A 25,835-nucleotide genomic window follows, 5' to 3' on the forward strand; every position below is an offset into this window, starting at 1 on the left:
AGCAAATGATTGTTGAGCTCCTATCCTGGAACCACTCTAAGTATCTTTAAAATAAGGAGTGAAGAAACCAACTTGAGTGCCTATGTGCCTGGTATAGAACAAGTATTATTTAATTCTCTAAATTATTTTATAAGGTAGATCTTAGAATTCCATTTTACCTGTAAGGAAACTGCAGCTCAGAATGGTTTTGTCATTTGCCCAAAAATATATGACTGAGAAGTGGCAAAAGTAAAATTTACTGTGGTTCATTAGGCCCAGGCTTTGCTATCAACACTGAGTCGAACCTTAAGGGCCAAAGAAATTCCATACTGACTTGGCAGCAAGTGGATGGACTGAATACTTTCCTTCCACTACCGCTATCACTGAGAGTTTCTGGAAATGGGATGAGAATAGGAAGGCCCAGTCCAGCATAAACCAGTAGACTCTTTTGTGAAGGCTCCTGGGAAGCGAGCTGGAGCTGAGTTTATGATTCTGGGACGTGAGTCATTTCCCTTGGGAAACGTAGGTCTCCTTGCCCATGCCTGCTCCAGAACATGGTACAACTGGCATTATTTTAAAAAGTCTCTAAAAACTCCTAAAACCTAGTCTTTAATAGAAGACCTATTGTAAAATGTGCCTTGTCCAAGTGAAAACCTTCTCTTTGGGTCTGAGAAGTATGCAGGACTTTAATTACTGCCCAAGTCTCTCTTATTCGGGCAAGCCTGAATGAATTCTTCATGGCTGGGATCCTTCTCTGGGAGACCTTAACTTTGATGGCTAGCTACCCAGTACCTTTCCAATCAACACTGTGATTATTTTACTTTTTTTTTTTAAGGTGTTTTATTCTGACTTTCTGATGTAGCCTTCCGATAAGGCCAGAATCTGGATAATCTAGGCTAACTAACCACTTTTTGGCCTTAATTGCCTGGCCCATATAAAGATAATTTACTCAATTCTCCACTTCATTTTTCATGTGTAGATGAAGTCTGACTGTAGTTGCTCAGGCACTATTAATTCAAGTTAACAAGCAATGAAGGCTGCAATAAATTTGTATTTCGGCTCAACTTTGATTTTACTTACAATCTTCATACAAAAGTACTGGTTGGCAGGCTTCTCTTTGAAATGTGCTCTATGGAATGATATACTACATGTAACATTGTATCCTTAGGTTCTAAAACTTGGTTGGCAGGCTTCTCTTTGAAATGTGCTCTATGGAATGATACTACATGTAACCTTGTATCCTTAGGTTCTAAAACTTATCTAATTTTGGTAGAGCTTAAGAAGTTTACAGAATGAATAGTTTTTCATTGTTATTTCAAATGATACATGTAACATTGTATCCTTAGGTTCTAAAACTTGGTTGGCAGGCTTCTCTTTGAAATGTGCTCTATGGAATGATACTACATGGAACATTGTATCCTTAGGTTCTAAAACTTGGTTGGCAGCCTTCTCTTTGAAATGTGCTCTATGGAATGATACTACATGTAACCTTGTATCCTTAGGTTCTAAAACTTATCTAATTTTGGTAGAGCTTAAGAAGTTTACAGAATGAATATTTTTTCATTGTTATTTCAAATGATAGTAAGTGGAACATGTGTTTCTCTAGATAGTATCTGCAAGAAACTGATTTCTTTTGGGGGAGAAGTTGGACTCCTAAGAACCTTCTGTGACAGTCTCCTCAAATAATCTGGTGACTTTGTGTATTTTAGTAGAAAGAACTAGTCAAAATCAGCCAGGTGCGGTAGCTCACGTGTGTAATCCCAGCATTTTGGGAGGCCGAGGCAGGTAGATCACCTGAGGTCAGGAGTTCGAGACCTGCCTGGGCAACATGGTGAAACCCTGTCTCTACTAAAAATATAAAAATCAGCTTGGCATGGTAGTGGGCGCCTGTAATTCCACCTACCAGGAGGCTGAGGCAGGAAAATTTCTTAAACCCAGTAGGTGGAGTTTTCAGTGATCTGAGATTGCGCCACTGCACTCCAGCCTGGGTGACACAGCGAGACTCTGTCTCAAACAACAGCAAGAAAGAACTAGTCAAAATCAGTCACACTTTCACAGGTGAGGTAGAGCACAGCCTTAAATCTAAACATCTCAAGCTTCCTGGTTATTGAGTCTGAAAATATTGTGAACGTTGACTTGAGGCTCAGCTCATTTTCAAAAAGTAGGGAGAAAGAAGAAATTTGCTTTCCTTGGCATCTACTAATCCAGATAGAAGGTCCACTCCTTTATTTACACCATCTCACTTTTTTTAAAAGCACGATAACTCTGTGAGATGTTATCGTGATCTCCAGTTCACAGATGGGCAAACTGAGTGAACTGATTTAGGAAAGCTGCAAAGCTAGTAATGATGGAGAAATGATTTAAATCCAGGTCTGTTCTGTTTTATATGCATCTGATCAATAGTAAAGCCCCAAAGAAGTGAGTCTACGAGTCACTATCACAAAAGGCAGAACTAGATGCTACACATAATGGGCAAAGAGAGAGCTACAGGTAGAGAGATAGACAGACAAACTCCCACATACCAACTTCTCTGTATAACTGGAGCTTCTTTTCCTAGTCATGCTGGACTATGAAAGGGATGCTACAATAACAAAGGTATAGAAACCATCACTGGATCTCAGCACTTGGCTACTGGAATCCTGAGCCACAGAGTTCCTATGTCCTTCCTTTCCCTTGCTAGGATTCTCTTTGGTGTTCATAAAGTTCTCTCATGGACACCCTAAGCTCTTTACCAGTTCACCTAGTCTCGGCTGGCTTTGCTATAGTTTTTTCTGAAAGGTGATCATTTTTTCCTGTTATCATTCATGTTAACCTCTTCCTCTGATCTCAGAGCTCCTCCTCTGAATCCCACAGAGGTGGGGGAGTGCCCTCTTCCCAGAGGTACTGTGGTTCCCAAGCTCATGACCACTGCTTCTTATCTTTCCTTGAAATATCCCAAACTCTTCGTTATATTCCCAGGTGGGTGGCCTCCATTTTCTCCATCTCTTTTGTAAGAAAATAGAGGCGATTGTATTCACCAAAATTCCTCATAGGCATTCCTTATACTTGTTTGGAAAAAATACACTGACAAGCTCCTAGGTGTAGGGATAAGGTGGCTAGGGGAAAAACTAAAAAGACAAGATCAATATGTACAAGATGCTCTGAACAATCTTCTAAGGAAGATGGGTCCTGCTAACTGGAGGGCTGTTTGTTTTGCTGCATACTGGATCTCTCGAATACATGGTTTGGCAGCACAGAAATGAATTGCTCTGCCTAAGGAAAGAGAAGTCAGTGGGATTGGGTACTGAATAGAAGGGCAGCGTAAATACAAATATCCCAACAGGGGCACGACTAGCGAAGGACAAAGGGGAATGCTGGAGCTATTTGCTGAGATGTGTTTGATGCCACATCCTCTCCTTTATAGGCGGGTTTCCAAAAGATTTGGTGAAACCTGCAGTTTATGTAAGTGGATTATTTAGGGCAAAGGTAGCAAACCCACGATTCCATGAGTGAGGCAAGTCTCGTAAATAAGTGATGCTGCAAGTATAAGGCTATAGGGAGTGATAGAGACTGTGGCCAAATGAGTACAGGCTTCATATGAAGGCCTGCAAAATTCACTGGTGCATATCAAATTAACATGCACTGGCAGATGACATTTGCCCTACAGGCCACTGCTCGTTACCCAGCTTTAAGGAAACTCAAAAAAAGGTAGAATATTGGTCCCAGGTGGATGAAAGATGGTCATGAAGGTAGTGGAGAGGCCTCAGAGGGATAGAGAGACAAGTGAAACTACCAGGACACATGCATAAGTTCCTAAGGAAGGAAGGATAGACCTCAAGAAAACACTGGTTTCTAAAGGTTTCTCTCAGTTGGTTTGAGACAACTGAGAGAAAATTATTTAGAAAAAGCAGGATAGAGAAAATAATCTCCAGGCTGCCTAAATGATCAGTAAAATCCACCATGCTCACCTCATGCCCAGTGTGAGTGAATTTCCAGAGGAGCAGGCAAGGATCTGAGTATAGGATATGGGTCAATGTCACACAGCATCCACAGGGGCTCTGAAATTTGCAGAAATCCAAAGAGAGGGTTTTAGATCTTCCCAACTTGTGGGATTGGCGGCGGTCCAAGCCAATTATAGCTACATCTCCAAGGTGAAGAGGGACACAGCAGACATCTGGGTTACATTTATAATCCCAATGTTCCAGGAAGATGGAAGAACAAGTTACGCGGGTGCGGAGTGAAAGACCCCAAGAAGGGCCCCGTGTGCGATGCACTTAAAAGCATTCCCCCTTCCTGGCAGCTGGCCAGTCAGCGTGGGGAAGCTCAGACCCAACCACTCTGCCCTAGTGCTTCGTTTCCTAAGGCACTCCTGAGAGATTCATGTGGCCAGGGATCTACCTTTGTTCCCTAGGACTTTCTTTCCATGCAGGCTGGCAGGCAAAGTGTGTGTAGAACACACAGAACCACCAGGAGTCAGGAAAGCAGAGCGAGCAGGAGGAAACCTAGAGAGGTGATCCCCACCAAGAGGAATATTGGATCTGCTTAGGAAAGGTTATTATTCTCTGGGAATGCAAACTCTCAGATTGATCATGAAAATGCAGCTGCCTCTGGCCACCTTCCTTGGTTGCCTAAATAAATTTTGTGTGAAGTGTGAATAAACTGGAGCTGAAAGATGAAAACAGAACCCAGTAGACATGACTGGAACCCCTAGATCCTATCTTGCCTAAGACACACCTACATGTTTCTGGATTTTTAGTAATAGAAACACCCAGCTGGCCCCTCTTAAGTTTAACTTTAGCCAGTTGGAGGTGGAGTTTTGTCCTGTGCAACTAGAAGTTTGTCAGAACACATGGACTATCCTCCTAGAACTTTCCAGTAATTAACTGCGGGCTTCTGTACAGGGAGATGGAAGGACTGCCATGGGAAGTGAGGGTAGAAAAGTATTTATATAACATAGGCCCATGGCAGAGATCAGAGGAGCACGTGAAATTTGCTTCTAGGTTCATCCTTTGTTCTCTCCACTGCGTGTTCTTCATTCTTTTCCCACTATGTATTGCAGTGTTGTTAGGAGTTGAATTATGTCCCCCAGAAGGAAATGTTGAAGTTCTAACCCTAGGAACCTCAGAATATGATCCTACTTGGAAACAGTCTTGTTGCAGATGTAATTAGTTAAAATGAGGTCATTCTGGAGTAGGGTGGGCCTCTAATGAAATATGACTTGTGCTTTTATAAGAAGAGAAGCCAGAGACAAAGGAAGAATGCCAGATGAGGACAGAGGTGGAGGCTGAAAGGAAGACGATGTAAGCCACAGGACACCGGATTGATAGCCACCACCAGAAGCCAGTTAAGAGGCAAGGGAGAATTTACCTCTCCAGGTTTCAGAGGGAGCATGGCCCTGCATGACCCCTTAATTTTGGACTTCAAGTCTCTAGAACTACAGGACAATACCTGTCTGTCCTTTAAGTCACGCGTTTTTTGGTACTTTGTTACCATAGGCCTAGAAAACAAATGCAAGTATCTTTGAGTCTCCTCCTTCATTGCTGCAACAACAACAAAAAGTCTGTCTTAAAAGCTTAATTATCCTGAGGACTTACTATATTAAAATTTCTTAAGATATTTGCTTTTGAAAAGAGAACTGATGAGACATGGCAGTAAGTCAATGTATAATGACAGAATTTCAGGCCGGGCACGGTGGCTCAAGCCTGTAATCCCAGCACTTTGGGAGGCTGAGGCGGGTGGATCACGAGGTCGAGAGATCGAGACCATCCTGGTCAACATGGTGAAACCCCGTCTCTACTAAAAATACAAAAAATTAGCTGGGCATGGTGGCACGTGCCTGTAATCCCAGCTACTCAGGAGGCTGAGGCAAGAGAATTGCCTGAGCCCAGGAGGCGGAGGTTGCAGTGAGCCGAAATCGCGCCATTGCACTCCAGCCTGGGTAACAAGAGCAAAACTCCGTCTCAAAAAAAAAAAAAAAAAAAAAAAAAAAAAGACAGAATTTCAGACATCAAGGAAGGGCAGTGGCAGAATGCTGTAAGTCTCCAAGTGCTTGTATATCACAATGAAATTTCTAGCACTGTGTTTCAAGATGCCTTTGGGTTTTACAGATGTCTCAGGAGCCATTGCAGAAAAGGGGATGAGTGATGAGAGAAAGGCTTAGGGGGCCGGGCTCTGAGACCTCACTCCAACTTCAACTGGAATAACTCTTTTATATTTTGGGATTCCACATATTATTTCATTTGGAAGGTGTTCTGGTATTAACACAGATAGAAAGTCACTGTATTATGATATTATTTAACTCATACTAAGGAAAAGTGGTTTTTTTTTCTCTGCTGTTTCTGCAAAATGTGCCTACTTATACGTATGTCTACCATTAAAGCAGAGGTGGACACATAAGAGACACAGCATTATTCTTCCTCTTTTGTGTTTAGCTATTGTGATGGGCATGGGGGGAAAGATTAGTGGCTTTTGCTTTGTTCTTGTCTTTTAGAACTGAAAAATCAAGATCTTCATGATTCAAAATGTGCTAGAAGACTGTTTGAAGTAAGAGTAAAAATATCTAGTTTATTCTATTTGTTGATTTATTGGCTGTCTTTCTTTTTATTTTATTTTATTTTATTTTGCCATTGGGTGAACAGAGAGGCCATCAGGACGTACTATTTGTATTCGTGCGATAGAGGCAGAAGCAGTACATGAATACTAAAAACAATTGTGACTGATGCTGGGAGTATATAAAGGAGAGTGCTTGCAATTCTCTTCGATTGTAAAAGCATAATTCTTACACACTGGTAGCCCTCTATACTTTTCCGTGTATTTCTCATTGGAAACCCTCAGCCATCGAGGGAGGTAAGCGACCTGGCACTCCTAACACTATTCCCCAGATGGGCTCAGAGCCTATGGAGGCTCAGAGAATCCTCCCAGGCCTGAAGCCAGTTAGTGAGCACGGAGATGGGGCTGCCACAGGCCTTCTGAGACTCGTGCTCTCTGCGATGAGTCAGTGGTGTTTTGTGTTTTCCTGAGTGGTGAGGTTGAGGGAAACCCGAAAACAAACGGCTAACAAGGGCCTTTAGCCCCTACCTCCACCACTTCCACCATAAAACCTTAAGTCTGTCTCTGCATTCGTCATGTCATTGTGACAAGAAAGGAGTCCCAAGAAACAAACAGTGAATACCACCATCAATTTCGTTAAAAGATTCTTCAGCTAAGCATTTGAATCTCAAAATGCTCTTCAAATCCTAATAGCTCATCATTCATCCACCCACTCTCTTCTTCAGTCAAGACACTTGGCGGCGACGCCACACAAGCCGCAGGGAGCTCCGGGGCGCTTCTGGCCGGGTGGGTGGGTGGACCCGGCTTACCCAGGAGGAGGGGAAGTGGGAATGTTACAGGGGCTTTCTTTTCTTTCTTTTTCTTCCTTGTTTCCCCCTGAGAACTCCTCTTTTAAGTTACGGGTCCAGGTTGGATACACTGAAGGGACGCACATGAACATGGACTGGCTGGTGGAGGAAGGAGGCGACCTAACTTACTACCACGGGCGTCTGAAAAGGAAGCAGGGACAGAGACACTTTGTAGCTCCAGGAAAAGCAGCACGTTACGAGTCCAGGCTCCAAGCCCGGGGTCTTTGTTTTTGTGTGTTTTTTTTTTTATAAAGTGGCCCATAGGGACAGCAGGCACTGTGGTGGGAGCTCCTACTCACTTCGCGGATTTAGCCCTGAGGGCAGACAAGTCCGGTGGACAGAAAAACCCTGAACTTCCAAAGGCATCATCCCGCGAGAGAGGGATTTTCGGGGTTGGCCTGAGGGAAACGTAAAACAAGGAGATGGGGAGCTAAAGGTAGGGGGCAGTGGTAATCAGAGAGGCCTTAGAAGAATAAAGGGGAGTCCAGCCCTAGAGCAAGAGTGAGAAAGAGGAGAGGCTGGGTGAGAGAAGATGGGAGCAGGCAGGACGCAGCCCGGGCGCCAGGGCGCGCGGTTGGGGGGCGTCCCGGCGGGGCGGCGAGGGAGGGCGCGGGTGAGGCGTCCCGGCGGGGCGGCGAGGGAGGGCGCGGGTGACATCACGCCAAGGCCCCCTTCCCCTCGCCGGGTGGGTGGGGCCTCGGCGCGCGGGCGGGCTTGGGGTCAAGGAGGGGGAAGAGGAGGAGCAGGCTTGAATGTGTCTATGTGAAGACCGGGGAGGGGCGGAGGAGGCGGAGGGCAGGGAGGGAGCGCGCGCGTGGCTCGCGGCGCCCGGGCTCCCCCGCCAGCCTCCGACCCCGGCCCGCGACGCGCGGCCTCCCTGCCGCGGCCGCCGCCGCCGCCCGCCTCGCAGCTGGGACCTACACCGGGCTTGGGGACCTGGCGGGCGGGAGAAGCGCGGGCCCCCGGCAAGGCCTGGAAGGAGCGAGAAAGCAAAAGTAAGGCGAGCAGCACTCCAAGTTTTCCCAACTTCGCCCCCTGCGGCGGCAGGCGTCCTGCTGCTCAGCGCGTCCTCTCCGAGCCAGAGAGTGGCTGAAAGAAAAGGGACGGGGCGGGGGTGGGGGCGGAGGAAGAGGGAGTGCGAGGTAGCGGGGAGAGTCCGGCAACATCTGTTAAAACTTGGGGGAGGAGGAGCGCGGGGAGGAGGAGGAAGAGGAGGAGAGGAGGGAAGGAGGGAGCGCGCGGGAGGGGAGCGCAGAGCCGAGGGACAACTTTTCCACCCCGTGAGTAGCGCAGGCGGCGCGGGGTCGGGCCGGGGGGCTTCTCCACCCAGCGCGGGGTTCCCGGCTGGGATGGGACCTTTTTCCAGAAACTCGATTGGATGCCAGGAGAGGCGTACGGCTGGGGGTTTCTTTCTTTCTCTTTCCCCTCCCTCCCGCAGTTGAACCAAATCAGAACTGTCACTCAGGGCCTGTGAGTCAGAAGGGATCGGATTACACGATCCCCGAAACTGATGCCGGAGCTGCACGAGCGGGAGGGAGCGGGCAGGGGCAGCGCCACCGGCGCGCTCGCACACTCGCACTCGCGCACACCCGCCGCTCCCACTCGCCCGCGCCGCTCTCCCGCCTTCCCCGCGCGCCCCGCGGCCACCCGCGCCGCACCATGCTCGCGGCGGGCGCACCCAGTGCCCAGCCCGGACGCTCGCGGTAGCCCAAGCCGCCCGCGGCCGCGCGGAGCCCGGAGCCGCCCGCCCGCGTCCAGTCCGCGGGTCTATGGGAAGTTCGGGGACTTGACAGCCGCTGCTGCCGCAGGTACGTCCCGCTCGAAGTTCTTTGTTCCGCAGCCCGCTCCTACGGCCGCGGCCGCGCCTCCGGGGCTAGAGGTGGTCCCCAGCGGGGCGACGGGATGGAGTGAAAATGGCTGTCAAAAGGCGCCCAGATTTAGAGAGCCGTCCGTGAGACGTCCGAGCAAGTCTTGCATTCGCTCCCTCCTCCTGGAAGGTCCTTTTCCAAGAGTCTGATCCGCCGGCCGGCCGGAGACTGACGGGAGATTTTCACTTCCCGGAGGGGGGACGAAGTTTGCGGCAGTGGCCCTCGCCTCCACCCCCACCCAAAGGGTCCCGAAGAACTCCGCGAGCCCCGCACTCGCCGGACTCCTTCCTCGGCGCGGTGGCGCTCTGCGGCTCGGGCTTCGGGCGCGCCCGGCGCTCGGGATGGGCGGAAGGAGGCGGGCGGCGAGGTGGGTGCGCGCGGGGCCCGCCGCCGCCGCGGGGGCTTCTCCCGCCCCGGGCTTCGCTTCGGAGGGCGGGGGTGTGGAGTGAGCGGATGGAGAGAGGCGCGCCTCCGTCGTCCTAGAGGAAAAGTGAAAGTTGTACCATCTGTACATGATTTGGGATTCTCTTTTATTTCTTTTCCTTTCCAGGGGCAGCGCGCACAGATACACAATAACCGTGGTCCATGCAATAATCATTTAAGGTGCCGCATTTACACAGAGCAGCAGGGGACAGTTACTTTCTTGAGTAGCAGCGGGAAAATAGGCGGGAGAAGGCAGAGAGGGTGTAAATATTGACCCCAAACTTGGAGTTTGTGAGGCGACTTTTAAGTAGATTGCTCGAAGCGGACGCTAGACTCCACACCAGGCCTGTTATCCTTTCCTGAACTTTGTGCTCCTGTCCCCGATTGCACCTCCTTCTGTAAGATGCTGTCCCCCGAGAGGCGCTGCACCCCAGGCTTCCCTTCCTGACCCCGCGGGGAAAGAGGATTAAGGTGGTTTCCTCCGCCGCTGCTCCTCCTGCCCCAACTTCTCATCTCCCCAGTGCAGACTGCCGGGTAGATTCTGGCCTTGGGTACAGTGCTCATGGCCCTCTGCCAGTTTATATGTACATATATTTATGTAAAACATTTTCTCCAAGCTCTTTGCCAGCTGTTCCACATTTTCCAGCTGCCACTTCAGTTTGAAATGATGGACTGTCCGCGTCTCCAAGTCAAAGAACCCTTTAGTCAGAGGTATGGAGGGCCGGCCGCTGTGCAAATACATGGCAGTGCCATTAGCCGGGCTGGTATTATTAGTTCTAAAAAACCCCTCCTGCTCCCCTTTTCCTTTCCTCCCTCTTCTCCCCAGTTAGGCTTTCCAGAGCACAGTATATATACTTCGCTGAAAATTCGAGTAATTAGAGTAATTAGACCTTTCCCTCCTAAATGTGATTTTTGTACAGAATTTGGATGAGGCCGGTTTTTTTTTTTGTTGTTGTTGTTGTTTTCCCCCCTGAAATACCTGTCTAGTGGAAGTAGATTAACTTTTAAAAATAAGAGTTTCAGCTTGAGCACTCTGGGCATGGCTGGTGAGGTGGCCTGCACCCTGGCCATCTGAAATGAGCTCTTTTCAGTCTATTTAAGGCAGAAACCATTCATCCTCCCCGTGCTACACTTTTTGGCTTGTTTGATGTCTTAGCATATTATAGACCGAAATCTACAAGAATTGGCCTGAAGTATTAATTTTGAGTATTTATGTAATTGCTCGGTAATTTTGAATAGGTGCCTTATTGATTGATTCCTGTAATTATTTCATTTAGGTTTTAGATTAAAAATTAATAGTAGTCTGACAGTTTCTTAATTACATGTGTCAAGATTATTTTGAAGGAGGAAAATGTGATGTTTTAAAATAGTGAGATAGCCTCAAAATCTCTTCATTTTTCTAAAGCAGAACAGTATTTCAGTTGAGGGGATATATTAAAGCTGCCGGTATTGGTTTTAACAATGTAAACTCTGTGAAGTATCTAAAGAATTTGTTTATGTTAGGAAATATTGGTCCTAACAACCTGGTACACAAACACTTTGGCCAGTTAGACTATATTCAAACCTAAAACAAACATGAAATAACATTTAAATTAGTTGTAATAGCATGCTTATACAGAGTAGAGAGTTTATTTTATACTAAAAGCTATTTAATTAGAAACTCCCCGCCTAAGGGGAGATCCTTTCAGGGTATGTAATTCTTAAAGTCAGCCTAGGGAAGCTTTGGTTTAAGATGCATGAATGAGTCCAATGTGAGAGGTGTCTAGTGAAATTTCACACAAGCAGAAACACTTTAAAAGATATAGATTGTATTATTGTTAATAGTCTGGTAGGTCCAACTCAGATGCCTACCAATTCCCGGTGCCTTTAATATGCTTGTGTTCCTTGATTGAACCTTGATATAAACACATTTCTACTGTATATCTAATTTGCAAAGGACCATAGACAGAAATGAGAAAATTCAGTACTGATGAAAAATGGCTCTGTTGAGTTATTTCATTACTTATTTAATGAAAGAATCGTTAATTTATCAATTTGATGATCAAGCCTAAAAGTTGGGCTTTCCTTTGTTTCTTGGCCATTGAAGTTTCCTTAATTACCTGCATGCTGTAAGGGTTTCAGACTTCCTCTGTGCTTAGCCGTTTAGAGGGCCTTCCTTCTGTGTAAGGTATCCCTCTTACTGAGACCTCTTCTCCCTCCCACCCCCTTTTGAGGATAGCATTTGGGAGCTTAGGAAAGGTAATAATTTAATGATCATTGTTGCATGCACTCACTTATATGGAGACAGTAATATACTAAGAAAAACCAGTCTTGAAGGAAAAGTGAATCAATGAGTCATGAAATCCTCAAGAAAACCTTAGTAATGGAATGTTAATGCTTTTAGACTATAGTAGCTTATCTTAAAAGTCAGACTTTTCTTCTTTATGCAATTGTTGTAAATCCCCAGCTAAAGAATTCTTTGAAGGAGGTTTTAGTTTTGCTGGCATTCATATTCTGAAGTCGGTCTGATTTGTTTTGGAAGATTCAAGAAATTTTCTGCCAACTTGTATCATGAGAGGCAATTAAAATGGTGAAATGACTTTAAGGGAGACACACACACACACACACACACACACACACACACACCACACACCTTTGTTAAACAAAAGGTTCCACTCTAATAATGACTTCAGGTTGTCTTTTCATTAAAGCCTAGGAGAAGATGCTGCCCTAAGCTTCACGTTGTCATTTTTCTAGATGAAAATTGATTTGTTTCTGGTTTCAAAGCAAATAAAGGGAGACAGAATAAACAACAACAGGGCAGGGGTACTGCTGCAAACTTTTTCAAGTACTTCCAGTGTATTTTTCATCTTTACTTTTATTTGATGGGCCTGTGAAATAGAGCTGTAGACTGGCGAAGACTTTAAATGAAATTTCACACTTTGATGATTTTTTTTAAACTTTGATATATTGACAGCAAAAGGAGCTGCAAAGCTTTTATATAACTTGAGCAGTAACGCCAAGCAGCAGTCAAATGTCTCTATGCATTTGTGTTTAACTGCAGAAGAAAAACATGTCCATGGGCAGTGGAGGTTCTTATCAACCCCCTAATCCCAGATCCCAGCAAACCTTGAGGGCATGCCTCAGATCTTGCTGAAATCACAGTAGACTCTCACAGTTTGCAGATTAAATATGCTATGTGTTCCTGGCTCCAGCAACAGTTTTATGAGCTCACTAAGCTTCCTGTTTTAAGATCCTTTTCTTAAGTTTTTAGGAGCTGCTAAAGGCAATGCTGTCTGGAGTAAGTGGTACTTGTTAATTTAGAGACACTTTAGATATTTCATTCTCTTTTTAAAAATTGCCAAAATTATTATTTTTAAATCGAAAGGCCAGTCACTCCGGGGAGAGGGAGGAGAGCTGTTTGAAAGAAATTGGATGTTAAATGTGTTTGGGAGTGCATTTGATCGCAAACTTTACATGGTGTCTCAATTGTTTTATGGCACTTTTCTTTAGCCTGGCCCCCGAAAATGAGACTTTTTCCACTTGTACTTCTAAATGCACTATATTTGAGTGCCAGATTTCTTCACTACTCATTACCTCTGTGAGTGTCTTTTGGTTTTTTTAAATGTGAAAGTGTTTTTTGTTCTGTGTGTGTATATTTCAACCCGACAAAATGTCTCAGAAAATCTATGGCCTTCTAAAGAAGCTGAATGAAAAAGCCATTACATAGTTAATAAGGTGGCTTTGGAACATTTCAGCCCCCTCCTGAAAGGCAATATTGTGTTGAGCTCCACATTTGCATCTGTGGTATCTATAGTTGTATCCTCATATATGGCGCTTTTGCATTTTGCATAGGAGTCATAATTAAAAAAGAAAATACTTACATCATTGTTCAACAACATGTCATATAATTCCCAGGAGAACCCTAGCCAATTTTGTGCTTAAAGGTTATTCAATGAATGAAATTGTGAAAGCCCATTTGTCAAAGTACTGCATGGTTTCTGTTAGTGTTCAAGCCCCAAATTCATTGTCTGCCCGGGTCCAGCCATTAGTCATCAGTGTATTAGTGCTGCCTTCAGGCCATGCTGCCCAGCACTTCTTCACACCATTATAGCTTTGAAAGTGTACTCTGTCGACTTGTAGAATTACTGCTCTGATTTCCGCTTGGCTGGGTTTGAGGTAAGTCCCCTCCCTACCTTCTAGCTGACTGTAATCCTTGCTTTCTTTTAAAGCTCCTTTCCAGAGATTTAGGGGAAAACTTTCTTAAGGGCCGTGTTGGCATCATACTGTGGTTTTGTTGTGGCATGCACTGTACATATAAATTGTACCTGCAGTAAATTGGATTGACTGCTGGCCTGAAACAGCTAGAGGGGCTTTTCTTTTCTTTAAGAGGGGAGGGGGCTAGGCGGTGGGGGAGGGTGGCACAGGAGTACATTCTGACCACAAGTGTTTGATTGTATTCTATAATTTTTATGCCACAAAATTAAATTAATTAAGTAATGGGAGATAAGTGCACTTTTACTGAAATCTTTAGTGGAGTAACTTCGGAATGAAGTGTGACATTATATGGCTTATTTCCATGTGGAAATTTTTAGCTTCTGCTACTTTAACTTTTTTTTTTTTTTTAAAGATTGCATGAAATGCCTAAGAAGGCTCCAGAGTGCTTTACATTATAAACTATTGATTTTTACAAAAAGAGACTGAAAACTCACCATTTAGATGAAAGATAAGTTTCAAATTGCAGTAATGAAGGACCGAGGCAGTTAAGCCCTATTATTGATTTCATTTTGTGATATTTTTAAAAAGAATGATTCAGTCTGAAGAAAGTTAGCAGTGTGTAGAGAAACTTCATCCAGCAGCTTAAGAATTAAGCCTGAATGACTCTGATGTATGAAAACCTGGAATCCAGTGGCCAGACGTGTGGAGCAGGCCATGCCACTTCAGGACAGCGTCTGCTGTTTGAACTGTGGATACTACAATGAAATTCCATATCAGAGAGTTTCATTGAGAGGGTGTGTAGTTTGGTGTAGGTTACACTGGCAGTTTTGTACATGCAAGGGGGAAAAATAGGACAGCTAAAGAATTCTGTCTGTGAACAAGCAAAGTTTACAGGGTAAGTGGACCATGGGATAATTTTTCCTGAATAAGCCTTAATTACAAATGCTTAAATTCTGAAAATGTTGCTTTTAAATGTGCAATTAAGAACCAAGAATCAAAAGTTCAAAAGTTGGGAGGATAAAATATGGTAAGTAGTACTTCACAAAAACATGTTAAATACCTTCGGGATAGCTATTATAGATGATTTTTAACATGCAACAGGTTATTAGTCTAATATTTGTGATGGTTTAAAAGTAAATTACTATTCATAGAACATACACTCTACTCCCCTATGCTCCCTTAAGCTTACTGTGAAGACACGCATGATTCTAAGAAACCAAAGCTATGCCAGTTCTATAAGAATAATTAAAGTTTCTTCAGAAAATATGTGAAAACTTTTAATTTCTATAAGCCTCAGGGAAGTGAGACAAGGGACATATTGATCAGTCATGATGTTTTTGTGATATATGTGGATTTAAGAGGAATATAGTTTTCATGAGCTTAGCTGATCTATAGACTGATAACTGACTTCCAGATCTCCTCTGTCTGAGAAGGATTGCCTGTATCCAGCTAACCCCGTAGAAAGTGGAGGTGCCAGTTTGTTCCACATTATTGCTCCTTCTTTAATGGCACCTGCTATGCAGGCTGCTTCCTGCAAGGCACATAGGACTCATAGTTTTACAGAACTCAGAAATGGTAACAAGTATTAAATAGAGACCTCATACTTCCCTCAAATGTTTCTCATCAAGTACTTCTGGCAACAGAGAAAGAGTAGCTGATGATCTTTTCTTTTAACTGCAAATGGCAGAAAAGTAAAACTGGCTCACAGAAATGTCATTTGTGATTTTAACTGCAATAGTAATGATTACTTTCATGTCAAATAAGCTTTTCATTGGTTGAAGTTAAATATATGGATTTCTTAAAAGTTTAGATGGAGTTAATTTACTAAAACCAAATTCACTTAATCCATAGCCAGGCAATTATTTCCCCTTGGAGTAATTTAGTTCCCCTTATAGAGTAATTCCATTTGGGGATGTCTGCCATGAATCAATTCATGAATGCTGCTTATCTGCGATTAGGACCATCAGAAATGTAGGAAAGAAAGATGGAAGACAATAGGCAATAGATTTGGGGAACCATGAGCTACCAATGGCAAAATGGACAGAAGCTTTCTTATTTCAGTTAAGGCTCTAAGCTTTCCTGATTATGAAAAAATAATCATACATAAAGGCAAAATAATTATACATGAAAAAATGGTTAAAAATTAATGAAGATTTCATTAAGAACTCATGAAGTTGGGCTCCCCCCCTCCTTGCTTAAAAAAGAAGGCAACACAGATAGGGAAGGGAGAGGAAAGGAAGCCTTAGGAATCCTGGGAACTGTTAGGGTGTCACAAAGGTTACGCATATCCAATTGATTTTACCTTCCAGAAGCTATTTTGAACACACAAAAAAAATCAGCCACATTAAAAACCTATAAAAGGTTTTCTATGGTGCACGAATACTTGAAATCCACTGAAATGTTTTAAATTCCCTACATTTTGCTCATTGAAACTCAGACTATTTCTCACTTCCAGAATTGATCAAAAAGTTAAAATCAACATTAGTTTGTACTTCCTGATTTTGGTTAAAAAAAAAAACTCTCTCTAAAGAATTTATTTATTTTTGATAAATGGGTTATTAAATAGCTACAGGGAGGTACATATCTTTAATAGGAGTTTTACCTGGATGGTTACTCCAGGAGTAGCATCTTCAACTAGCAGTTGATCGACTAGTAATAAAAGTATGAGAGCAATGTCACTCTTCAATGATTCAGGGTAGGTTGCCTCAGAATTCTTTACAACAGGCTGCTTTCTTCTGGATTTTTAAAACAGCAAATCAAGGAGCTTATTCAGCTTATGAAAATACTGGCAGGTGTAAATAAGTGTTATTTCTCTGGAGGAAAGCCTCCTTCCACCGGAGCAATAGTTCCCTAAACTACACAAAATAATTTCTCACTTAAGGCTGAGCCATGGTGCTGTTAATAGCACTGCCTCGCCCGGCATGTCTTCTGTTTCTGATCTCTCATTGCAGTAGCTGTTTTAACCTATCACAGACAGATCAGGTTATCATTAATTAGGCTTTTAAGTCAGTCGTTTTAAATCTTGAAACGCACTAAGAAAAAAAGCGAAGAGAGTTTTTGCCCAAGTTTAGGCAACTTAAAAATAAACCAACTGGCTTAGGGTAACAAGTGGTCAGCTGTTCAGGAAGGATGCACTCTCATGATTGAAGGATGCTGTTCCACCTCGCCCTACGTTAGAAAGTTGTTTCATTCACTTCAAACATCATTTTAAACATTGGCTTTGGCATGGGTACTTCCTTTTTAAACATGTAAGTGTTTAAACGATAAAGCAATCCTGCTCCCATTGGGGTTAGAGGTTTCACTGCAGAGACTTGCAAGGGGAAAAGCTAATTTTTGCACATGTTCCCACAATTGTGTCTTTTCATACTTTCTATTTGCTACAGAAGGCCTCTGGTTGTTAAGGGTGGACACTGGGGCTCCACTCAGGGCCTCCCCGAGAGACAGTGAGGCGAAGTGTCTGGGTCTCAGCCATTCACAGCACCTGAATGTATGTATGGCAGCTAGTGAAGAAAAACACATTGAGGGTCAGGTTCATGGAAGGTGAAAAAGACGTTTTGTGAGCGAAGCACATACCTATTGGTTCTGTGAAGACTTTTCAAGGGATCCCCAATGTTTTTATTGTAATGCGACACACAGGGTGGTTGCATTGCAAAGTACCTGGGAGGCTGCAGCTCCCGGAATTCAGCCAGTTAAAAGCCGTCTGAACGCAACCAGGGCCGGCCCCTGGAAGTGTCTGTTGGAAACGTGGCTGGGCCAACTGTAGAGTTTGCAAATGTCCCTGAATATTCCGAGGAGCTGGGTGACCAGCCTGAGACGCCTTGATACAGGCCGCTTCTCCGCAGTGGAGCGAGACTGCGAAGCGCTGCTGGCGCTGGAGCTCGCCTCCCCACCCCCACGCCGCCCCCAGCCCTCGGCGTTTTTCTCTTTCCCGCGGCCTGGCTGGCGGAGCTGCGTTGTCTCCCGAAAGGCCGCTTCAGGAATGCGGATCAAAGCCGGGCCTGGGAGAACCCCCTCTGTTCCCAGACACTCAGAGCCATCTCTGAGCAATCCAGCATGCTCTGTTTGCTGGCGCGCGGACCGGGGCGCGCCGGGGCCGGGAGCACTCGGCGTGGACTTCCCCGCGCTGATGTAATGATGATGGATGCGGCGGCGCGGCTGCAGACGGCGCTGCGCGGGCCGGGAGCTCGGGCAGGGGACGCGGGCGCGGGCAAAAGTGGTGAAAGGCGTGAAAAACATCCCTTGCCACCGTCGGAGGAAACCAGAACCTGAAGGGAACTCGACGGGAAAGCGCGGAGAGCGAGCGAGCTTTCAAACAAAATTGGCCACACCGGTACAACCTGAGCAAAACAATTACCGTAATCAATGGGGACTCGCCTTTGTAACGTTGAAAGTTTCTGCCTGGGGCTCCCCTGGTCCCCCGCCCCTTGCAGCTCTGAGTGGTGACTCTAAAGAGGACGACTTGAGGCGTCTGTGTGCAAGTGCCGTTTAACATGTAGGTCCTCGCAAGAATTCGCCAGTGTGGTAAAGGTTGCTGTTCTCTTGCTCGCTTTCAAATGCAGACGTGCACGGCAGCATCACCAGGTCAGTGGCTCCAGGAAGCTTTAAATGCCTTGTGTTGTAGGAGGTTGACGCAGGTTCAGATTTATAATTTAGAAAGAAAAGACCCACCTGCAGGCAGGTTGCAAATAGGAGACGGATTAGATTTAAAATAGGATCTGGAATTAATTGTGCCCTGGGTTTAGGCCTCGGGGAAATTACAAAAGGTTCAAGGACAGTAGAGTGGGAAAAAGCCTTGACTGTTTGCTTTTGGGAAGGAATGTTTATCCCTCCTTTTACCTATGAAACTTCAAGCTTTAGGAGGGATATACCATTAGAGCAATTTTCCTTGGTTCCTTTTTTTTTTTTTTTTTTTTTTTTTTTTTCACTGAGCTGCTGGGACTCAAACATCAGCTACAAACATTTTTCCCTTTAAGCATGAAAAGTCAGGGGGCATGCCAGCAAATCTTGCATGTAATGTTTCAGTGGTGAAAGAGATTGAAGGAGAACAGTGTAGAGTTTTAAGCAAGGAAACTGTATCAGGGGAAAAAAGTATCATTTCATTCACATCTGAAAAATAGTGGCCTGTTTTCCTCAGGGAAAAGTCTTTGAAGTGAAGCAGAACTTAAAGTTTTCCCTTGATGCTTAAGTTCGAAATTATACTTGACTATTTTAAAAATTCCAGGTTTTAAAAGTGTCATGGAGCTACTGCCCTAGTGGTGTTTCGGAATTCCATGAGGAATTTTTACTGGTCACTTCTATCACGAATGCTTGATTGGACCAGCTCAGGACTGACTTTCCAAACTCCTCTTAACTAGTCCTTGAAAATTCCATCACCACAACTCAAAACGGCCACGGTTTGCCGCTCACTGACTCTTCACCCACAGTTTGATGAGATGTGGGTGTCTAGCATGTTAAAACTTTCTCCTTTGTAACTGACAGGGACAAAGTTGTAAAATAAGCTGATATAATTTATAGGAATGTACAGGAAGCAGATGTCTGATTTGGCACGTTGCCATCTCTATAGCCCTGTTCCAAGCAGAAACCACACTTTTAAATAATTAGTTACTTACTAATGAGATCCAAAAATAAGTTGTCAAAATAGAAGAAGGGGGTAGATTGTTGAGTGACCAAGGGCCTGTTTTTAAAAATTCCATTTCAGATGGGGGAGGGGATGGGGGTTTGGAATTAGTATTCTCTAAGACCATTAATTAGTGTGATTTCAGTCAGTGCCTGGAGCTTTACCTCTTCTCACTGAGCCTCTCTCTATGGTGATGAGCATTGGGAGGGTTTTATTGCTTTGTTAAAGTCCTTTGCCTCTGGGGGAAAAACCAACAACCAAGTTTGTCAAGGAATTTTGGGAACTTGTCTCCTGATTCCTATTAATTAGCACCCACTACTTAGGAAGATACTTAGTTCTTACTAGGAATCCCATCTCTTAATGGGGTTTTCTGAACCATTTGCATGTTTCAGTGTGCAGTTTTAACGTTGTATGCTCTACCCAAATGCGGCCAATAAAACTGTTATGTGTGTGTTGAAGGGAACAATTATAGCGTAGTAAATGCCTGTTTACCTCAAATGGTTAAGAATGGAGTGTTTCTATTAGTTAAATATTTTTGCTAAAGTTTTTAGTTTTTATAGAATTTGCCAGTCTTCAAGGAAACTGAATATGAAAAGAAAATGTATGTAGCTAAACCAATGGTGATGGAAATTCAAGACACTGCAGTCTTGTAAGTCACAGGGTCATTGAGGAGGTCATTTGTGTGCTCAGTAAACTAAGCACATAAAGTAAATTCTCACCTGAACTAAGAAGAAAGTAAAAGCCTTGTCCTCATGGGGCTTACAGTCTGGAAAGAGGAGGAGGATGTTCAACACAGACTTTTCCAGATGAAGGAAAGTTTATTGTCATTGTGATGGGTGCTAGGATAGGTTTGTGTAGGCCGTTGGAATTCAGGATTCTAGGGTGTAGCTCATTCATTGATTCATCTGGTCAGCGAAGACTTCAGTGAGTATCTACTGCAATGGGTATACAGCAGTGAGCAAAAATAAACATGTAGAACAGTTGTTCAAGGCTCACAACTGGTAATCCCAGCACTTTAGAAGGCTGAGGCAGGTGGATCACGAGGTCAGGAGTTTGAGACCAGTCTGGCCAACATAGTGAAACCCCGCCTCAGCTAAAACTACAAAAAATTAGCTGGGTGTGGTGATGTGCACCTGTAATCCCAGCTACTCAGGAGGCTGAGGCAGGAGAATCGTGAACCTGGGAGGTGGAGGTTGCAGTGAGCCAAGATCGCCCCACTGCACTACAGCCCCGGTGACAGTGCGAGACTCTGTCTCAAAAAATAAAAAGTTAAAAAAAAAAAAAAAACAAAAAAAAAAACCAAACCAGCTTTGGCGAATCTGACAATTAGTAATGCTTGCGAAACTTGAGGTTCCTGGGTGCCACCCTCCAAGGCAAATGCGTTGCATGAACCTGAATGTTTAGCAAGCACTGAAGCAACACTGAATGAGAAACAGTGACGCCAGTGGTATTGGATTATTCTTGTGGCATACTTTAAAGATGATATTTAAATCACTTTTGAAGGACCATTGCAAAAAATAATTATTCTGAGATTGTTAGAGCTCGAAGGGACCATCAAAGATTTCTCCTTTAAGGGGTCTCTATCCATATTCTCGAAAAAGCTTGGAAGGTCTGTGAGCCCTTAGAAATTTTGAGTTTAAGGGTATTTTCTGGAGAGAAGCTTTTTAACTTTTAACATGTTCTTAAAGAGGTTGTGCTCCCCCTGCCCAAAGAAAAAGGTCAGATCTCACTGTCTGATTCTGTCATTTGACGGATGAGACCACTGAGGCTCAGCAACAGGTTGCCGGCAACTGTTCACTGTTCACAGCTAGCTCCAGGGGGCGCCATGCAGGAGCCCTGCCCTTGGGACTCAACGCATGGTGGCTGCGCTGGGAAGGGAAATCTCAAGCTCCCTTTTCTGTTGTATAATACTCTGTCAGTGCCCTTTGAGGGGTGTCTCTGAATTTGGAGTGGATCTTACAATTGATATGTAAATTTAACTTAGTGCTTCTCTTTTCTTTTTTATTCTACAAAAGCTGTTCTTAAATAACTTGTGTGTTTTACAATGAATGACACTGGGTAATCTCAGAAAAGAGATGGAAGTGAGTGGAGGAGCTGCTGCTACAGTGTGCCATGTGGCCTCTTGTTCTTAAGCATTCTAGTTACTTGGATTCCAGATCAAGGGGGGAACTTATTTACAATGAAGAGCTCGCAGTTCCCTTGCAAATATGAGTTAAAGTACACTGAAAATATTTTACCTGGGATTTTAACTTTTTCAGTTGGTCGAGCAGTTGCTTATTTCATTTCACTAACCACTGCTGTGATTGAGGATGTTGACATCTACTAAATGTAGAAAAATAAACAGATGGCCAGACCTAAGAAATGCTTTCCACGAATGTTGCAATCTAGATAACCTGAAGAAAACATGCTAGAGAGAGTGCTTTTCCTCTTTTCTTGTATTCTTTGTAGGTGTAGAACATGACTGCAAAGAGGAACATGAACCAGAGTGAAAATTGCTGAATGATGAGTTAGGGCGATTATCACATGAATGAAGCCAGTGAAAGACAAACTTATGGAACCTCCTGTTAGCTGAGTTTCATTATTTCCTAAGTGAGCCCAGTCTTTGCTATTGCAAAGACCTTTCAACTTTTCCTTGTAGAATCAAGAGCATGTTGTTTTATTACCTTTGTCTTAAAACTGTAACTTAAATGAACTGAAATATTCTCATGCTTTAAAGAGGTTAAACAGTATAGCTTACCTGAATGAATTAGGATTAAGAGGCATCCTGCAATTCAGATATTTTCATGAAAGAGGCAAAACTCACTGACCGCTTGGCCTGAATATCCTGATTCCAAACTTGGAATAGGCCTTGGATGTTAGAAATTGTTGGGCGCTCTTTAAAACATCCAATTAATAATTGAAAACCCCCTGCTTTGGAAGTTGCACAAATGCCCCTTCCTGTAAAGCTGGTCACCTGAAGAGACATTTGCAGATGCGGCTTTAAAAAGTAATGTGACACTTGTTTCACATGATAGACACAGTTGCAAATTGAGATTTTTAGACCATTTGATACCAAATGCTCAGTAGGGATTTGGAAAAAGTACCACGTTATGGACATTTCCCTCTGTTCTCTTTTTCGCATGTGTAGATAGAGTTTCACTGGTTTGTTCAACTTTGAGACATTTTTGCCAGAAGACCTATGGAGAAGTGTCACCCACATTTTGAATTTAGGCTTTTCTCAGATGACAGGTGAAGTGGACTTCGGAAAGTATTTTTTTTTTTTTTTTTTTTTTTTTCCCACCGTTTTGGGAAGTTGATGGCTCTGTTGTTTTCTTTAGGCGTTTTTGGTCGAAGAGAGATGAAGTAATGAGAAGACATCATGGAGGCCCAGTCCCACAGCTCCACGGCCACTGAAAAGAAAAAAGTTGAGAATTCCATAGTGAAGTGCTCCACTCGAGCAGATGTGAGTGAGAAAGCCGTTGCCTCCAGCACCACTTCCAATGGTGAGCAGCACAGGGATTACCAGCAGCCCAGCCTGGAGTCATTTCTGTGTTCTCTGCATTCCTTGTGAATTGAGCGTTTGCACCTGGACCAGTGTTTGTTCTAGGAGAGGCTAAAGAAAGCAAATGGGGTTGGGGGGGGCGGGGCGTGGAATTTAGTAATCTCTATTTTGGCACTCAGTTCACATGTTGACTTCCAAACTTTCTGATTTGAGATGTAAATGTGATAGGTTATTTGTTATCAGAAGTTCCTGTTTAGGTATTTTGGAAATCATCTTGACTAGTCTGGCAAGAGTTCAAAATGCTTTGGGTTGCATGTGGATCATCTATACTACTCGGAATAATTAGTACAAAGACACAAAAGTTGTCTTGTCGAAATTAGTGACAGGACACGAATGTCCCCCCACCCAACTTTAAGGCTTGTTAATGATTGAACCTCAAGGTAATGCTGGTATCTGACAGGCAGGTTTTGTTGTTAGCTTATAAAAATTTAATTTACTCATTTGTGTTCAGACTTAACATAGAGCCACTGTTTCTGTATTCTGTATTTTTAAATTTTAAGCCAAGTGTTGAGAGGCATTTCAGTTCAAGCATGGAGTGTTGAAAATAAATTTCAGAGCCCCCCCTGCCCCGCCCGGTACAAACAGGCTGAATATGTTAATGATATCTTTCACTCCTGTCCCTGCTGTTTCTCGATTGTGGGCCACTAATGCCTTTACTTTTTGTAGATTTCATAGCCATTCCTGGCTTCCCTGAATTTCTCTGCTTTTCCATGGACCTTTAGGAAGAATGAGCTGGCCCTTTCTCCTAGTTCCTGGACACTGCCTATCTGAGTACACTGATTTGTATGAGCCAACCTGCTATTCGTATATTTTCTATATTCCAAGACAGGTGTTACTAGATTGATTTACAAGTTCTTACATACACTTGTAAGAGTCAGAATCTCCTTTGGAAGGTAACCCTGGTCCGGAATGTTAGACTCCAAGGGCAGATACTTCCAAGAAGCCTGGCCACTTCTCTGTGGGCCTCTCCACGCCTGCTGAGGCCTGCGCTTCTCACCTGCACTTCAACAGGTTTCATGAGTGTGCTTTGCCGACTGCATTGGGTATGGAAGGAGCTGGCTCTCTAACTTGTTGGCAAATGACTCCAACTTTAAATTGATCCTTAGGGAGATATGTTTATGTCTAAGTTAAAATAATGAATTTACATATATGTGAAAATACTTCTTCCTTTATTGATGGTGTTTGAAGTCAAGACTGGAGCTTATTTTAATTGAGCCAGAATATTTGCATTTTTCATGCAATAGAAGGCATTTCTCCTAAAAAATATGTTGCCCTGGTTTCTTTTTTCTGGAATTGGTAAAAATTAGGCACATTTATTGTTTTGGAAATAGGATCAATATATGCAGTGTTGGTTATTTGGGAATTTTTGCAGTGATTTTGTAAGAATAAAGGCTTTCGATGTATTTTGCTTCAGGAAACACCAACTTTTGGTGATCTTTATAGTTTGAGTGTACCTGCCTGTGTGTGAGGGCGTGGGTGAGTGTGAGTGTGTAAGGGGTGGGTGTGTGAGGATGTGAGTGTGGGTGAGTGTAGGCACGAGTGTGTAGATGTGCAAGTGTGTGTGGTAGGAATAACTGTGAGCATGCATGTGTGTGAATGTGAACAAGTACATGGCAGGAGATGCTGCTGCGCTTTGCGAAGCCCGTCATGTTTGTGAATCCCAGCTGCACGGCCAGAGTTTCATTCTTATGAAGATGCTGTTGTGTCTGCCACTCCCACACCTGAGGCATATACTCAGGAGGTTTTTCCACTGCAGCTGCATTTGTCTTGAGTTGCTCCTGGACCTCCGGTTTCCCTCGTGATTCTGTTGAGGGTGACTGGGAACAGAACTAACCTGACCAGCCCCACAGCAGCCAGAAAGCCACAAGATAAAACTAGCTAGAGAAGGAGCAGTCATGGTTTACAAATGTTAGTGCTACAGTTTTCAATAATCGCCTGTTTCCTCAACCACACTCCACTGGCTTCTGGCCTTAATCAGCTTGTGCCCTTGATGCCCACATTTTCTCCTAAATGTGTAGGAGCTCTGTCCTGTTTGGGGGCAGACACTCATTGGTCAAACCTGGAGGACACATGCCTAAATGATAGCTAGCCTAGAAGTCTGGCGAACTCTGACCATTTTTTCAGTGTTCCTATTTTTTCTACGAGATTTACGGTTTTATATTTTGGGACAAAAATCAAATAAGAGAAAAATGGAAGTGATGTTTTTGAGCGTGGATGGTAAGCTGACAGGCGGATTCTTGGGAAACTAGACAGGGACAAGAAAAAGAAAGGACAGTAAACTTTTTTCTTTGTGTATGTGACGCTGATAATTACCATGGTCTTTTTTACAGAGTCTTCTAAGTTTTCATCTAACTAGCTCAGAGCCTCTTTACAGTCCCAGGATTATGCTGAGGGGCGTGGATTGCCTGAAGCACGGAGGCCCTATCTTCCAAAACCTGGTCACCTGCTGCCTCTGCACTCAGCCTTGGTCACAGGGACTGGTGTGTGGGCTTTGGACCTGGCCCTGTTTGGGTTCAGAGCTCTAGTGGGGTGCAGGCTTTCCAAGGTGGGGCACTACCTGTGTGCTGGCTGGTGGCTGACATCACCATGGCCCTCCGTCGTTCCATCCATCTGTCTGTTCCTCAGTCCCCCTTCCTATCTTTTCTCTGTTTCTCTACAAACATTTCAGAAATGCTTGGACACCTGCACTGAGGCTATTCGTAGAAAGGAAACAGACTCATGTGGATGCTATAACAGGTAGCACTGATTGCTACTGTTTCCAGGAGATTTCTTGTGCCTTTTTTTACAAAGCTCTGAAATATATCCATTTGTAACTCAACAATTAAAAATGAGTT

At 44.0% G+C, this 25,835-nt stretch overlaps 1 protein-coding gene across 3 annotated transcripts in view; it reads left to right on the plus strand.

Moving 5' to 3' along the window:
- Window positions 1-8,925: 8,925 nt before the first annotated feature.
- The window catches only part of GLI3 (GLI family zinc finger 3), a 270,545-nt gene continuing 253,635 nt past the window's right edge, over window positions 8,926-25,835 (plus strand). For 2 of the 3 annotated variants that reach the window (XM_074379780.1, XM_003930761.4), the window contains exons 1-2: window positions 8,926-9,163; window positions 22,778-22,942. In XM_074379780.1, the coding sequence (XP_074235881.1) occupies window positions 22,819-22,942 (124 nt within the window). In that variant the 5' untranslated portion in view covers window positions 8,926-9,163; window positions 22,778-22,818. Of the gene's footprint in view, window positions 9,164-22,777; window positions 22,943-25,835 lie in introns of those variants that run through there. The other variant, XM_074379781.1, reaches the window with a different exon arrangement.

This window comes from Saimiri boliviensis, chromosome 10, assembly GCF_048565385.1.
Source record: "Saimiri boliviensis isolate mSaiBol1 chromosome 10, mSaiBol1.pri, whole genome shotgun sequence".
In the NCBI taxonomy this organism is placed as follows: Eukaryota; Metazoa; Chordata; class Mammalia; order Primates; family Cebidae; genus Saimiri; species Saimiri boliviensis.